Consider the following 17,665-nt stretch of genomic DNA (forward strand, 5'->3'; position numbering starts at 1 on the left):
ATAACACATAGGATGAACACCTACGTGAGCACGAGAGGTGGCCTCTCTCAAGGGAAGACTAGAGTATTGTTTTCCTGAAGTACTCATGAGAGCCCATGTGTTGGCCAAGATTGGCGGTGTTGCTTAAGCTCTAAAGTCAAGGTATGTGTATTCAAGGTCCCTTCCTCGTTCCTAGGAGTTCAAATCTTAGGATACTCACTTAGGAAGTGTTGAAAACCTTGTGCACTAATGCATTAGTTCAAACCTTTGTATACTAGCATTTAAGTACTAAGACTTTCATTTACTGTTAAGATTTAATGTTGAAAATAGGTAATGCAAACGAATGCTCGCGCCCGACCGGGCGGTGTTCGCCCGATCGGGCGGAGGTGGCCAAGGAAAATAGGAGAACTCTCGCGCCCGATCGGCAGCCTTCGCCCGACCGGGCGGCGGACTCGAGTTTTTGACGAGCCCGATGGGCGGCTTCGCCCGATGGCTCGCCCGGGATGGGGTTTTCTAGATCGCCCGACCGGGCGGTGTTCGCCCGATCAGGCGCGACACCAGGTCTGGAGAAACTTAATTTCCCGCCCGATCGGGCCCGCCTTTTTTCCTAGGTTGGTTTGCTTTGCGTGTTTCCTTTTCCGGGACTCATATAAATATGAGTCTTACCTTTTCATGAGATTCATGCACTTTCTAGCCAAAAACACAAACCTACCTTTTGAGATCTGAATTGTTCTTGAGCAATTCCACTCTTCGAGTTTGGGTGCACGGATTATGGAGAGAGTTGCGTTAAACTTGGGGGGCGTGCGTCACAAGGAAACTTGTACCGGTGGTGGCGTATTTCGCTTCTAAGGCAGTGGATTTTGTTCCACGGCGCGATTGTGAGTTTGGGATCTTCAATCCAGGAAAGTTCTAATCTTTGTTTGTTATTGATTTCAACAATTATTTTACCAACAACACGCATTATTGAAAACATAATTGACAAATGAACCAAGAACAATTAGAAATAATAATACCCTTAGCAATGAAGCCAGTTGCACCAGTTATAAAAATGGTTTTGTTTCCAAGAAAATCAGTTTTGTTTCCAAAATCCATGATTATACTATTAAGGTCTACAAGTACGTATGTTAGATGAAATAATAGTCTAATATATATTTTTTATATCCAATATAATGGGCTAATGGCATTGTCACCCACAGCAGATAACAAGGTTTTTTTTTTTGGACAAAAGAGCAGATAACAAGATATTTAGACAATTTACTTGTAAACCACTCCGATTACATACTCATTGTTGAGTGACTAATTCAAAGTTAGTTGCTATTATTTAGCTAAGTTTAGTGTTAGCAGTAACTTAGGATGCTAATAAAGTTGTTTTTTAGTGGTTGTTAATGGGTTAGTATATTTATGCAGTAAAGTTAGGAAGTGAGATTATGCTCCCTATTTTTTGGTTTATTTTTGTTAGTAAGCTACTCTATTTAAACTGATGCATGTTGCCTCTTTCAATTCAAGTTAATCAAATATCTTTTGCTTTCTACTATATTATATTGCTTCAACATTGTGGTATCAAGAGCATAACTAGGTTTCGATTCACTTCAATTTGAAAAAAAAGGGAAAGTTAGAGTGAGAAAGAAAAAAAGTGGGAAAGTCCCCTGCTCCACCGTGAGAAGCCCAGTATCTCAAACACAAAACCCACATAATTGAGTGTGAGTGAGCAAAAATGGCAGGAAATGGCACAAATCCATCCTCTCAGCCTTTAATTACTATCTTCAAAGGGCAAAAATTGTTGGGGTTTGGTGAGTCCGACTCACCGTGGAAACAACCCCGACCCAAGGAATCCATTCGCAATTAATAAAACCATAAAGCATAACAAATAATCACAAAAGGTTAAAATCGGAATTTAGCTTTTAAGCGTGCTTCGCCCCCAAAGTCGGGCCCTTACTTGAAAGCTCGAGCTCCGAAAATACGCGAGCCTCTTACGGAAATCCACTCGCAAAAATTACTAGAGACTTTTAGGTCCATTACCTCAAGATTAGCAAGGTCCGACCAAAACCCGAGTATTATATGAGTTTAAGAGTTTTTGCTAATGCAATGCTCTATTTAACTCGTACTCAAGCACTCTTCCCAAAAACCTAAGTTGGGTATTTATAGGCAAGAGGGAGAGTGGGAATTTCTATCCTATCAATGTGGGATCATGAAATTCCTCAATTTATTTCTAAGTTAAATTAAAATAAATATGCAAACTAATAATAAAATCTACAAGTGGCACTATTACATGTAAAGGGTGGTGAGGACCACTTGGAGAGTAGGGGACCATACTTTCTCCCCACTCAATACTCTCCTTGTGCCACATGTCCCTTACCCCACTTGCTTCCCATTTGCTCCCACATGCTTGGCTCGGCTTGGTGCGTATGCTAGCCACCTATGCTAGCATATTTTACCCCTAGCATTTGGATGCTCGGGGCACTCCGATGCTAGGGGTATTTTGGGAATATTGTTGATTTATTATTTTTTTGCGCGTATCGTCATTTACTATTTTTTACTCAACTTTCGACGCTCGGTTTCGATGCTCTAAGCTCGAATTACCGACGTCAAAATATTTGATACTCGGGCGACGAATTAATTTCTTCTGAATTAATTCGTCGAGTTGGAAAGTATACTGCTAAGGGTGTGACCCAAAGGGTTCAGTCAAGATTAAGATGTAATATTAATTATGCATTAATATTACTGATCGGAAGCGGCCACCACCTAGGAATTTCGATCACTTGACCTTACTGAATATATTAGCTTTCTAATAATTCTGAACCCACAATCAGAATAATACACTTGTTTGAAGGACACCATTCCTTTTAATCTCCCACTTGTCCTTCCGAACAAGTGAGCTTTCAATGTATAGCCTATTTCCTATGTCTCTACATGAACTATAGGGTATGATTATTTGTCATCCCTATTACGTCCATAAGTGTTTCTCGAAATTCGAGTTTGACTGTCAATAAGCAGATGATTTCTAAAATCCATATGAGCACGGCCATGCATTTTCACAGTCTCGCTCTTCGAGAGGCCTTGTAAACAACAAGACATGTTCCCTATTATTAGTAGGGGGACATTCCCAGTCTTGTAATGTAGCTTCTCTTACTAAGAGAACCTAGTTGCCTGATAGCCGTCGTTATAATTCCCAATTAAGGCAGACGTTTGTCCGACATAAAAAAACGGACTAGTACTCAAACAAGAGACCTCACAATACTCATGGTCAAGGAAAAGAGTTCAGATAGCAATAATGAGAAATATTTATGACGATTTTGAATCTCTTAAAGTATTCTCATAGGTTTATCTAGTATGATTCTAAACCAATATCTGTGCAAATTATTTAAATCCTTATAGCACAAGAAATAGTGATGTAAATCATACTACACACTAATCGCTATTGGTCATTAATCGTCCACCATATAAATGACCTTGATTAGGGATAATTTTCGATTAAAATATTCAATGTTCACTTAATAGGTGTTTCGTTATCCAAGACATTTTCTTGATACCCTATTTTGAATAATCTTTAAAATCGAATGGACTCATTATTTTATTTTAAACCACAATTAAATAGTTTTGTGGAATATTTAGAAAAATTTCATTCCACTATGAAACTTCACAATGTTTCATCTTATGATAAATGGTTTTCCCAAATGTTTTAAGAGCAGTACTCTTCAAAAACGTATATAGAAATCACACCCATATCTAATATGCTTGATTTCTTTCATGCAATTTGTGAATGTTGTCGTTCACTTATTGTATAGGTTTAGTTATAAATACTTTGCAAATCTTAGCATCTTCATTATCAACCATTTCCATAATAAAATGATAAAATTTTGAGAGTTTTAATGAATTAAATTTGATTTAGGATTTATTGTCCAAGCAATGGCTCCCATTCATTTTCATGATTTGTGACCTTCAGCTTGACAACATACAATCATCAACGTTCAACAACGAATTTTTCATTTAACATCTTCTTTATTATTTCCTTTTAAGGCAACAATATTTTCATCATATACTTTAGTAAACTTCTTGATGATTCCTTGCTTGGGTTTCACTCCCAACGGCTCACAATGATTTGGAATACCCTAATCACTTGTGATCATGGAAATTTACCATAAATTTTTGCACATTATACACGGATGCACATCCATGTTACCATCTCTCAAGTAACGACGCTTCTTATCACGTGCTTACAAATAGCTTCCTTATTAAGGATGTCATCCTAATTTTAGGTTTGTTCTTGCATCATAAATGCTAAAATTATATTTGTTTCCATGCGTTAAGAACTCATCCTCTAACTCATCCAAGTATTTTGATGTTCTTAACTATAATCTAATACTTAGATTCAACTTGATTGGTACTATATACGTACTTCACATGCTCTAAGTAAGTAAGTCGTATGACGATACCATATCATAGCTTTACATGATGGATTAAATTGTAGAATGATTCTAAATCTTTATCCTATCAATTTGACATTTTAGCTCATTCAGTTTCACTGAGTTTTTGCTAAATTAATCGCTATGTGATATGGTTGAAAGTCTCTTACTAGAGTCTTTCTTGTTTGACTTAGTATTTAGCCTAGCTTATACTTAGTTCAAACATTTACTTAGTTTTATACATATGGGTCGAAAGCCTTTCAAGGTCCTTCATGTTTAATATAGTAAATTCCTTTACTCATTTAAACATTTAACTAAGTCTATACCGTAGAACTTAATTCCCAATATATATACTAAGTATCGCCTTTAGCTTGGTCCATTGTCAACATACTTTAGAATCTAAACATTTAGCATTTGACAGTTTTTTCACAATAGAGTTCATAAATTCTCATTGGAACTTTACTTTTGCTCCCACTAAACTTCTTATTCATCATAATTGCTAAGTTAACTACAATAACATGAACTCATGTGTTGAAATGGAATCTTATTCCTTTTCTTCGTTCATTGTTTCCTATATTCTTTATCATACAATATCTCATGACCTTACTTTAAGAACCATTTCTTTAAGTACCTTGAATTTTATACTTTGTTAGGCATAATTAAGCATCTAATGCACCGTAAAACAAAAATCCACCTTTTCCTTTAATTCACGCTTGAATTACTACATCGATGAGTCCTACTCATTTATGTACGAAGCGAAAAGATATGTTGGTTGTCAAATATTGACAATTTGAGTTTGGAACTCAATACTTCATGTTTTATCCAAGCTACCTAGTATTTTGAATACATGATGTCCAACCGTCCTTTCGGACTTTGTTATTAAAGTCATTTATGAGAATTGTATTTTAGAAACACTAATACATAATTAACCTTAAGTAACACCCTAAAAGTGTTACACAAAGTGGTAAAAGTGTTATTATAGACAATATGTAACACTTTATTGGGTGATACATCCGCCCATGTTACCTAAGGTCTTATGTAACACTTTGGGTAACATTAGGTAACACTTTTAAAAGTGTTATTATAAACCCTTTTATGTATCACTTTTAACATTATTAGTATAATTTCTAAAATGTTACTATTTATTTTTTATGTAACACTTAATTATCTTTCGTAACATTTTTCAATCATATAGTATCACTTTATCCGACATTATCTATCAATTTTTCGAACTAATGTAACACTTTTTTGATTATTAGGTAACATTTTTCAATCATGTTTTGACATATAGTAGCACTTTATTCGACATTATGTATCACTTTTTACAAAGTATTGTAACATTTTATAGATTAATAGGTAACATTTATTATTATTATTATTATTATTATTATTATTATTTATTATTATTATTATTATTATTATTATTATTTATTATTATTATTATTATTATTATTATTAATATTTACTATTTTTTAAAAAAATATTAGAAAACATAAATTATATGTACAACAACTATATGAATAAGTAATCAACACATAATAGAAAACAATTTGGATTGAAATACCATCATAATTCTCACAAAAAAATCCATAAACACCAATTTAAATGTTTGGCCAAACAACATAATAATCCAAACACAAAGAATATTAAGTTCGATCTCTAGCTTGGGAAAAGTACGGAAAAAAAACTTCCAAATTTTAAAAAAGACAACGATAACAATAAAAAAACATTAATAATAACAGCGTATAGCAGTAGCTACACAACTAGCTAGCAGAATGGCAAATGTCATCAGCAGTCTTTAGCAGCAACTAGCAGTAGACAGTAGTGGAAGCTTCCAGCAATAGCAGACATGAATTGGCAGCAACCAGCAGTAGTAGCCATGAGTTGGCAACCGAATGAGCAAGATTCAGCAGCAAAACAACAGCAAAACAGCTAAAAACAACAGCAAAACAGCAACAGAGACAACAGTAGCAGCAAAACAACATCAAAATAGCTTAAAACAGCAGCAAAACAGTTCGAAGCTGCAGCAAAATAGCTCAAAACAGCAGCAAAACAGCTCAAAACAGCAGCAAAACAACAACAAAGACAACAACAGCAAAACAACAGCAAAATAGCTCAAAACAGCAGCAAAAAAGATCAAAACAACAGCAAAAAAGCAGTAAAAGGAAGTTCTTGTTGATCATCAATTGCTATCCCAATTCTTCATCTTCATCCGTTTGATCCTATGTGTGAAAGCATCATGTATCAAAAAAATAGAACAAAAATTAAATAATTAAATAATATGAGTTTGTGAAATTTAAAAGATTATACATTAACTTACCTCATTTCGTTGTTGCTCTTTAGAGTATACAATGGGAATATGATCTGTAAGTTCTGGATTGGATGACACATTTTCAAGTGATCGAGTCAAAGTATCTAACACTTCAGGATCAATTTGCTGGAGCGTCTTCATTAATTCTGCTACAGTTCCTTTCACAATTTGGTCTTTATAGGGATTTAAGAACTCATCGGGAATTATTGGATTGTTTCTCTTTCCCCTTAGTGAACATATCCCTGGTTGCTTTTTTTATGGCCAAAGTTATTTGGTTTATGCATTACTTCATAGTATGCAACATCTCCATTAATTTCACTTTGAATTTGTACCTCCTCCATCTTGTCCTATAATGGAAATATAACAATCAAACAACTCATTTGAGACAAATAATCATATTCAAAAAAATATGCAGACAACAGGACTTACAATCTTACTTTGGGTGGGCTCATAAGATGTTTTGTATTTCTTGTCTGCTTTCCTTTTATGACTTTCTTTGTACATGATTGCTAAGGATGGTGGCTTTTTTTCAACATCTAGTTGTTGCTAGAATAAAAAAAACACATCCAAATAAGAATTGATTGAATATTGTTTACATGATCATAGTAAGAAAGATATAGAAGGAAAAATGGTATAAAAATATACCAATTTATGCTGTTTTCTCGCTAAAGTCATAGGACCCATGGTGTGCCTATGTTTTTTATCTATACTTATTCCCTTTTCTTTTGGCTGTCTTCCTGCATGCATGCATAACACACGGTTCATAGTTTAACACATTTCAATTTAAGAAAGAAATAAACAATTGTAATATAAATGGAAACAAACAACATAACTTTACCTAGACTGGCTCCAAATTCCAAAATTCTAGCAACTCTTTGAAATGTGCTTCTGGAATTGCATTAGGTGGATTTGCCAACCTATCACCATCATTGTCGTACGGAGTAAAGTGTGTTACCTTTACACTACATTTATATCTACGCCACAGCCTTCCCGCGGATGACAAAACATAATCTTTACCTTTTTCTGAGATTATGTATTTCTTCTATATTAAGTAAAATATTAAACAACAAATTAGGGAGCAATAAATTACGTCAGCCACTTGACATATAATAGCACATAAACTAATCAAATCACACCATTAAAAAAAAGGTGCATACCTTCACGTAACTCCAAATTTGTTCCTTGTCTGGAACATAATGCCAACTAATCTTGTTCAACGGTGCTAGAGAAGAATTACGAGCTAAAGTCCCTAAGAATCTTGTAAATCTATTCACAGTCTTATCATCGGGACCAATAGGCTTTCCCATTTCATTAAGAACAATAGGCTTACGCTCCTCTAATGTCCATTCATGGACATCTTTACACATAGTTGGTCCTCTAGTTCGCTTACTTTTTGGAGGTGCTACATGAATATTATCTCGACAAAGTCATTAAAATCATATATTGCTCTTAACATATCTATCTTAAAATATTTAGAACGGAATGATAGTGATCATTACCTATTTGTTCACTTTCTTTTTCTTGATTCATTAGTGGTACATCTTGCATTATTCCTAGCTCCTCAGGGGTAAGAGTACTCAAATCCTCACTAAAAGTATCTTCTTCATCGTCATATTGTTCCAAAATGCTTTCATTTGAACCCATAAAATTCTCATAATCTTCCTGCAAGTCATGTCAAAATATTTGTGGTTGTGAAAAACTTTGTGCTTGTGAACTCCCTAAATGCCAATCTGAACTAGCCATGTTAACAGGCTGTGAACTAGTCATGTTAATAGGTCGTAGTTGTCGTCGTAGTAATAAATCACTTTGTTTTCCCGTAACTGTGTTTGCATTTACCTATAAGAACTGAGTGAACCAGTGGCAACCACTGTCTTACTCTGCCCAGTCTTAGTTTGGATACCATTCCCAATCCCAACCTCTTTCTCTTGCTGATTATGGACTGCTGATTTTTTCTTTGCAGTAGACTTGCCCAATTGGATTTTTGTTTGCGTTGAATCCCTCCCTTGTAACCCTTGATCTGAGTGTTGTCTCTCGGTGTCTTGAAGATGCATCTTAATTTGATTAGCCATTGGTACTGAAGAGACACATGTCGTGTCCTTAGTGTTTGTGGTTATCTTCCCTCTCAATGCCACAACCTGAAATTAAGTATTCACGAGAATCATTAAACAAGTATTACATGATTTTTGAACAGTTATGATTCACAAAATTAAGTTGTCAAAAAAAAAAAAAAAAAAAAATTATCACCTTCTTTGACGAGATCTCAAGTTTACAGCATTTTTCCTTACCTCATTTTCATCCTCTTCACTTGAGTGGTTCAGTTCACCCTCTTCATCAGGTGTATACTCATCAGTATCTTTAGTCACCTTCTTCCTTTTTTTAGTTTGTTTGATCCCTACATCGACTGTTTCATTTCACAAGCCATGGATGTAACCCCTAAATCCTTCATTCTGATTCTATTTTGTTCTATATTTTTTTGTCTAAGTTTCTCATATTCTGCCATCTTAATCTTTCTTCCTACAAAGAACACACAAGGCAGTCAGTTTAGAGGTTTGTAAAATGTCTACAGAATTTTTTTAGAACAATTTTATTACTTATGAATTCTTCTTACTTTTAAATTCCTCCAGATTAAAAACTCAGTAGTCAGCACAAGTGACACAAAATTCAGAATTCTGCTGCTAGTCAATTGTATGTTTATAACGAAAAGTTGAAAGCTGATGAAAGAGGCTTACATATTTGCATTTGGTAACCAAAACTCAGTTATATTTATATACTAACCTGATAGTCTGATAAGTAATCCAAAAACCAACTAAAAAAAAAGGTCTATGTAAGCAAAACTTAGTTTATATTAATCCAACCAAAATTAGCTAGAAGGATATAATGGGCACCTTTTAAAACAATTACAACATTAGGTTGAAAATACACTGAAATACTGAGCTTTAAATTATAATATGCTCTTATATGATATAACTCTATAACTCCATTCCATTTGGCTAATGGGTGAGAAAACTAAGAAAGAAGACAAGTCTTAAATTAACATTTAGCATAAATCATTCCTGGAACTTTGGTTAGTGAAACAACACTCAAGTCCTAACAGATTCCAGTATAACCTCTCATCAGAAATAATGATTCCCCTGTCTCCCTGTTCAGAATTCAAACTTTTAAATCTCCCAACCGGATCCATATATTACAACTGCTACCACAATTTTAAAGAAGGTTTTCCAGAGTCCTAAAATTTCTGTAATGATAAAAGAAAACTCTCTCAATTTCCAACCACTGTATTAAGCTATTGAAATTTTATAAAAATCCTCATTCTACGACAATTGTTGATAAGAGAAAAACTACTACTCCTTCCGTTCATTTTTTATTATGTATTCCATTTGGGTGTTCCCTTCTATTCTTTACGCTTCCTTTAGTAAAATACATAATATTTCAATTTTATATTAACTTTTTCCTTTAATTATGTGCCCATCATTTTTCTATTGAAGTCAAAATTCTCAAAAAAATTTATTCATCCAATACTTTTGCTACATTTCTGAAGACTCCTTAATTAATTAAATTAATCACAAAAGTTGAACCTATCTACCACCAAAATTAAAAAAATGAGGATGGGGAGAGTAATTTCATATATATTAAACTCAATAAAGTGAAAAAAGGAAAAGAATGATAGGTTCAACTGTTGTATCATTGTTAACCTTCCCCCCCCCCTGCCATGGCCTTTTATCCAAAACTTAAAATTTAATTATGTGCCCATTTCCTAACAAGAACAGTACAAGTTGTTCAGTGGGCATCATGTACCTTCAAGTAGAAACCTGAAGCCACAAGATGCATACAATTTACACTACCATGGCCCTGTTGGCTGTCATGGGACTGGTGTTAGACGACAGACTCTTGCAGCTGAGACTCAGCTTTCTCTAGGAGATAAGTATGATAAAAATGATGCTGTCTTCTCAAGAAGCAGCGCTCTGAGTTATGGGATAGCTCAAGCTAATAGGCATGTAACTATGGCTAGTAGCGTTGGTAGTTATTTGTTCAAAAATGTCCAAGCTAGTGTTATGATTAAGGGTGTATCATCTGATGGTCCAGCTATGGCCTTGGGTATGAACAATTGTTTACCTCATTGGCTTAAAGATCCGATCAGCACTCCTTCAAGGCCATTTTATCCACCTCTACCCCCGATTTTTATCCAGAAACTATAAGATTGTTTTTTCAAGGTTAGGAAGTTGGGTGCATTAAGTTTTTGTGAAAGGGATGACTTGATTGAGAGGTTTGTTATTAAGGGAGGATTCGATGTGACCGACGTTTCCGGGTATGGTACTAAATCATCTATTCTGGAAATAAACAGAGATGATTTACCCTATTGTATTTTACAGGACCTAGGCCTTCACACAATCAGATCAACAAAGTAAAAATTCAACTCATATCAGTTTGGGTTTAGAGCATAGGACTATTAGCCCTGACTTTATATTCACCTGAATGACCCATGACTGAGTCAAAGGTAATACAAATAACACAATTACATACAATTAATAATAAAAGCACTTGAGCACATAAAGAGCATGCATATCACCTGAGCACAGAAAAAGCACCAGGGCACCTAATTGCATAAAATCATATTATTTGTCAGAAAGAGCAATGCAATGCAAATTTCAGTATACACAATACTATGATCACTTTATACTCTACTCTGATCGGCTAATAGTTTGAGGTACATATTAATCTTGCTAATACTCAGACTTAGACTGCTAGCAAGATTAAATTTACCTCACACGCCAGGTTTATAAATATTGCAAAAAGTCTGAGGCAAATTAATCTTTTATCATGGAGTGCAAAGATAAAAGTTAACTGAAATTATGTCAATAGTAGAAACTACCTCAGTAAAGCTGACACAACTCGCCTGCTGTCCGAGCACCAAGATAGCACACAGCTCAAAACTGCCAAATGTAAACAGTATCACTATAATATCAAACCTCAAATAAATTTAATAATTAAAATAAAGGTTAGAGTAAATTCTATAGCACAACACCAAATTTAACCACTAACTTATAAATTTCATAAGAAAACAAGTTCAAACAGCAAAATAGAACACTTCAATAATAGTTTGTCAAATCCAAATAATAATTTTAAAAGAAGGACAATTATTATATATATATAAAAAGATATAAACATGCATGTCACTTTGACGGTTCCATCCAATCCCAATCAGTGTCATTTCTATCGGAACTTTCTTCGTGATTATGAACTCTCATTTTACGGTCAACAGGCACCTCAACTATGTCATAAGCAGCTTCTCTACACCAACTTTTGTGTACATCATTATCTGTAGCCGGAATTAAATCCTCAGCGGGTTCACGAACTTCATTCATATATGTGTGTTCAGATTGCCCCTAGGCATAAAAAAAGTCTCTTGGCAAATTTTTGTGCACATAATGCCAATCGTCATCAAGGCCGTCTTGAGTGTAGAACACTTGATGCACTTGTGAGGCCAAGACAAAAGGATCATCTTTAGAACACAATTTCTTAAAGTTAACCCGAGTGAGTCCATAATCATCTACTTCCACACGGAACCAATCACACTCAAACAACACAACACTAAATGCACTCCAATAATCGACCTCAATTATCGATTTTATAGCCCCATAATATGTGACATTACCAAGAACAGGATTGTGATCCTTACTAGTTGCGAAGCTTGGAGTCAAAGCGGTTACAGAGACTCTGCTATTTTGAGTTTTACACCTTTCATCATGATCTCTAGTGTAGAACTTATATCCATTACAAAAATATCTGGTGTACCTCCTTGTAATAGTAGAATGACCTTTTGATAGCCACTTAATATGATCCGGGACATTATCCACCACAACCTTTTCTCTAAACCAAACCATAAATTCATTGCTATGCTCTTGTGCCTCTTTCCACCTTCTTTTTCGTTTGTCTCTAGACTTCTTCTTCACAAACTCTTCATGTTCCCTTCATAGTATTAGCCATATAAGTAACGTTATACAAAAATATAAATTTAAACACAATGGAAAAGATATTGAAAAATTAGTCACTTGATGTAATTCTAAACTTGGTCATCTTGACAATTAAACAACACATAACGATGTGCTAGAGCCATTGTGTCTGAATCAAGAGTGTATGCCTTCCCTTTCGTTTTCCTACCAAGAGGATAACCTACCTTAGGGAATAAAGGTGATTCTTCATCAATTTCATCAGTTTTCTCTTCACTTTTGTTAAACCACTTAGATCGCTTCTTTACACTAGCATTCAAATACCTAGAGAAAAATATCAAGCACTCTTCAGCAAAAATAACCTTTTGCTATAGAAGCCTCGGGGCGATATCGGTTTTTAACATATGATTTTAACTTTCCGAGGTACCTTTCTATAGGGTACATCCATCAATCACACACCGGTCCACCACGCTTGATTTCATCAACCAAATTAATCGGGAAGTGGATCATTATGTCAAAAAAAGAAGGTGGAAATATTCTTTCTAGTTCACAAAGAGTCTCAACAATTCCTGCTTGAAGGGGATCCAAATCTTTCGGATTGATGACTCTCTTGCATATTTCCCTAAAAAAGCCACTCAATCTCATAAGAGGTAAAGCAACATGCTTTGGTAAAGTTTTCCTAATTGCTGGCGGAACCAAGTGTTGCATTATTATATGAGCGTCATGGCTCTTGTACCCTTATATTTTCCCCTCCTTGACTTGTACACTCCTTGCAATATTTGATGCACAACCTTGGGGCAGCTTTGCCTTCTTCAAAACACTACAAAATATGCTTTTCTCTTCCTTCGTCATTGAGAATGAAGCTTTGGGCAACATAACATATCGCTCGTCATTTGCATCCACAGGATGTAGTTCTCCCCTTATACCCATTTCATGCAGATCTAATCGAGCCTTATGATGATCTTTTGACTTTCCAGGTATGTCTAACAAAGTTGCGAGCACATTATCACAAACGTTTGTTTCAATGTGCATGACATCCAAATGATGACGACACCCACAATCTTTCCAATAAGGCAAAGTGTGGAAGACAGAGGACTTTCTCCAAGGACAATCTACATATTTCTTCTTTGGTTGTAACTTTCCAAACTAGTTTTCCCAGTTTTCCAACAAGCTTGAAATTTGATCCCCTGTTAAAGGATCTGGAGCTGTCCTCTCTTCCTTTTCCCCATTAAAAGACACCATATCATGCCGCCAAGGATGATTTTCATCTAACCATCGACGATGAGCCGAATAACATGATTTGTTACTATTACTCAAGTGATGATGATTAGTCTCGTAGTGAAAATAAGGGCATGCAAACTTCCCTTTGGTGCTCCAACCTGATAACATAGCAAAACCTGGAAAGTAGCTGGTCGTTGATTGTAAAGCTAAATGCATCTTAAATGTTTGACGTTTCTCCGCATCATAGGTGTCCAACCCATACTCCCACAAATCTTTAAGTTCTTGAACCAATGGTTGAAGATAGACATCAATGTCATTTCCAGGAGAGGTGGGCCCGGGAATAAGGAGAGATATCATTAAGAATTCTGGCTTCATGCACAACCATGGTGGTAAGTTATAATTAATTAGAACAACAGGCCATGCATTATGTTGTGTGCTCATAGTTAGAAATGGATTGAATCCGTCACTTGTGAGGCCCAAACGAACATTACGTGCCTCATTAGAAAAAACTGGGTACTTTAGGTCAAACTCTTTCCATGCCTCACCATCTGCAGGATGCCTCAATAACTCATCCTTATTTCTTTCTTCATCGTGCCACCTCATTAGCTTTGCTGTTTCTAAACACATGTACAACCTTTGAAGCCTTGGTTTAAGAGGGAAATGCCAAAGAACTTTTTCAGGGACTTGATGCACTTTCTTAGATGGTTGATTGCTAATATCTTCTAGGAATTTTGTCTGTGTTTCTGTTTAGGGTAATTTTACCCTTCCGCGTGGCCCAATAAGAGGGTGACACGTGTCAGCCTCAGGATGGCCCAAAGTGGACCAATCCCTACTTGACACGTGTCATTCCAGAAGTTAAGGGAAAAAGGCGGCCTTCAGGCCCAAATCCCGAGAAAGCCGCAATGCGGCGCAGCCCACCAATGATTAGGGATCAATGACCTAATCAGGGGCACAAATCTCGAGGACCCTATAAATAGGGAGATTCCCCTCTTTTGGAGTGGACGTTTTTTGATCATTTATTATTACTCACTATCCCTGTGATAGAGACATCTGAGCTTGGAATCCGAGCAGATACCCACCTAAATTTCCGTACTCTTTATTCCTTTTCAAGTTACTAACTTGACCGTCGGAGGCGGAGCTCCAACAACCCGGAGTCTCCGTTATTTTGCAGGTACAGCTCAAGCCGAATTAGTCTTCGTGTTGTAACTCTCCCGAGGGACAAAAACACCCAAAACATTTGGCGCTGTCTATGGGGAGAGTACCTCGAAGATGGTTCAAGAGTCTGTACCACAACCTAATCGTCTGGGCGATGACCCAGAAGTCTTTACAGACCAGGAGGATGAAGATCCTCAAGTCGAAACCTTAACAGCCGATAATGGCTCTCTCAGAACAAAACGCATTCGGCCCAGAGACACTCTGGAGCGGGGTGCCTCCTAGGCGGGTGCAAGTCGACCCACTGGGCAGCCGGAAGGGGAAACCCATACGGCATCTGGATCAGCACCTGTCACCCGAGACGAACTCATAAGATTCATGACCAGTTTCAAGGGTGAAATTAAAGAGTTGATCACCCAAAGTCGGGCTGGCCCAAGTAAAGGTCAGTCGGCGAAGAAGACTTCTCAGGAGAAGGGGAAGTCAGTCGAAGACCGGCAGCCCACTCCTCATCCAAAGGAGAAGGCAGCCGGGACCATTGATTGGTAAAAGATTCTCCTTCCCAAGAGGAACAACAACACCCGCCGATCTCAGCAGTCGGTAAGAAGTAAAAAATCAATTCCTGATGCCCGGGAAATAATCAACCGGAAGAGGAATCAACAGCTGTCTGAGTCGGCTTCAACGTCGAACTTTCCAGACATCTTCAACAACTCTACTGCAGGGAATTCTCTCTCTCTACATGGGAGCCAGACAGGCGGTAACACCGTCCATTCTGGTCCTCAGATGATTGGAGCTGCGCCGTATGTGCCTACTCAGGCTTACGGACAGTATCCCCCTCACTTCATGCAACCAGCTCTCTTTGGAGGTCAGGCGGCATATCAAAATGTCCAGCCATTGGACTGGCAGCTCCGTCTGCTGCGCCTGGGTGATTAGCCTTCTGCGTTCACCCGGGAGATAACCGAGGCAGCCCAGCCAGCCAAGGTTAAGAATGTGTTGGTTGGTACCTATGATGGTACCACCAATCCGGAAGACCACCTCATGGCTTACACCAACCTCATGTATCTGCAGGGGTTGGATGATGTCACTTGGTGTCGGTGCTTCCCGGCTACATTGAAGGGCATTGCTCAACAATGGTTTGGCAACTTGCCAGCCGGGTCTATCGATAGTTTCAGGAAGCTCGCATTCCTGTTTGCTTCCAACTTCTCAATGAACATCCTTGTGAAGAAAACAAGCCTTGATCTGAGCACTGTTAGGCAGGGAGAGAGAGAAGGGCTGCGCTCATATGTCAGGCGGTTCAATCTAATAAGAATTTAGATTCAAGGACTGTCTGACGAGGTAGCTTTTACAGACTTATTCAAGGGTCTGAGAGACGGGTCGACTTTTAAGTTCGACCTAGTCAGAAAAGGGGCTTTCACCTTACAGGCGGCCCAGAGGGAGGTGGAAAGCTACATCCAAGCTACCGACCTCTGCTCAGCCGGCCAAAAACAAAGAAGAGAGCAAGAAAAGAAAAGAAGTCTGGGCGGTTACTAACTCTGACCAGCCGTCCCAGAAGAAAAAGAAAGAGTTTAAACCGTACGTTCCCAAGTACGAGTTTAATAAAGACTGCAACTCCATCCTCATGGAGGTAAAGGAACGGCTGTCCATTGAAAAGCCGAATCCAATGAAGAGTTCTGTTCAGTCACGGAACAAAAATAAATTCTGTCAATTCTATGAGGAGGTTGGCCATGACACCAACGACTGCTTCAGTCTTCAGCGGACGTTGGACCGTCTGGCCGACAAAGGGCTGTTGAAGTCCTACATTTCTAAGTCCCCAGCTGGGGCAAAAAAGAAAAACAAGGGTCAGTCCTCCAAGACTACCCCCCAGCCTGCTAGTAGTTCGGATACTAACAAGGAGTCGGTCTACACTATAGCAGGCGGGTTCTCATGTGGTGGCCCTACCATCCGGGGCACCAAGAGCCATCTTCAAAGATGGACAAAGAAGATGACGAGAAGGCGTCTTCAAGCTCCTCCTTCCCAGACGTCTTGATCGCTGAAAAGGATAGGGGCAGCGTCCGCCGTCCGCATGATGACCCGGTTGTCATTGAATGTAAGGTGGCCAACCAATTGGTTGGACGGATCCTTATAGACACCGGCAGTTCCTCAGACATCATCAGTCTCCGGTGCCTGCAAAAGCTTAAATACAATGTCAGCAGCATGCATCCGGTCACCCACCCCTTGGTTGGTTTTTGGGGTGGGAGGGTCTACCCAGCCGGTAGAATTGACTTACCCATCCAGCTGGGAGAAAAAGGCCAGGGACGACATATTGTCGTCAGATTCTTGGTCGTTGAGGAGTTGACCGCCTATAACATTATCCTTGGCCGGCCAACCCTCAATGTAGCCAAGGCAGTAATCATCCCGTCTCTGATGCTCATCAAGTATGAGAGGGATCACAGCTCTGTTGGTTCCCTGAATGGGGATCAGAAGACGGCCCGAGAGTGCTATTGCTTAGACGTCCGAGACACCGTGGCCCAGGCGGTCAGGAACCAATAGACCTTGACAATGTCAAGGATGCCAATCCAGCACCTGCCCCACTAGCAGCCGGAAAGAAAAGAAAGGAAACTCTCCTGGTGGAGGTGAAGAAAGAGAAAAAATAGCAATAACTGACCGGTGAACGG

General features: G+C 37.8%; 1 protein-coding gene across 1 annotated transcript; it reads right to left on the reverse strand.

The window, feature by feature from the left end:
* Positions 1 to 12,077: 12,077 nt before the first annotated feature.
* On the reverse strand, positions 12,078 to 14,489 carry LOC145632905 (uncharacterized). Its single transcript, XM_081685231.1, has 3 exons — positions 13,810 to 14,489; positions 12,783 to 12,965; positions 12,078 to 12,660 (listed from the first exon to the last, which is right to left on the reverse strand). The coding sequence occupies exons 1-3, from the start codon at positions 14,487 to 14,489 to the stop codon at positions 12,078 to 12,080; spliced, it is 1,446 nt and encodes a 481-aa protein (XP_081541357.1).
* Between the last annotated feature and the right edge of the window lie 3,176 nt (positions 14,490 to 17,665).

This window comes from Chenopodium album, chromosome 5 (assembly GCF_948465745.1).
Source record: "Chenopodium album chromosome 5, dcCheAlbu1.1, whole genome shotgun sequence".
Taxonomy (NCBI): Eukaryota; Viridiplantae; Streptophyta; class Magnoliopsida; order Caryophyllales; family Amaranthaceae; genus Chenopodium; species Chenopodium album.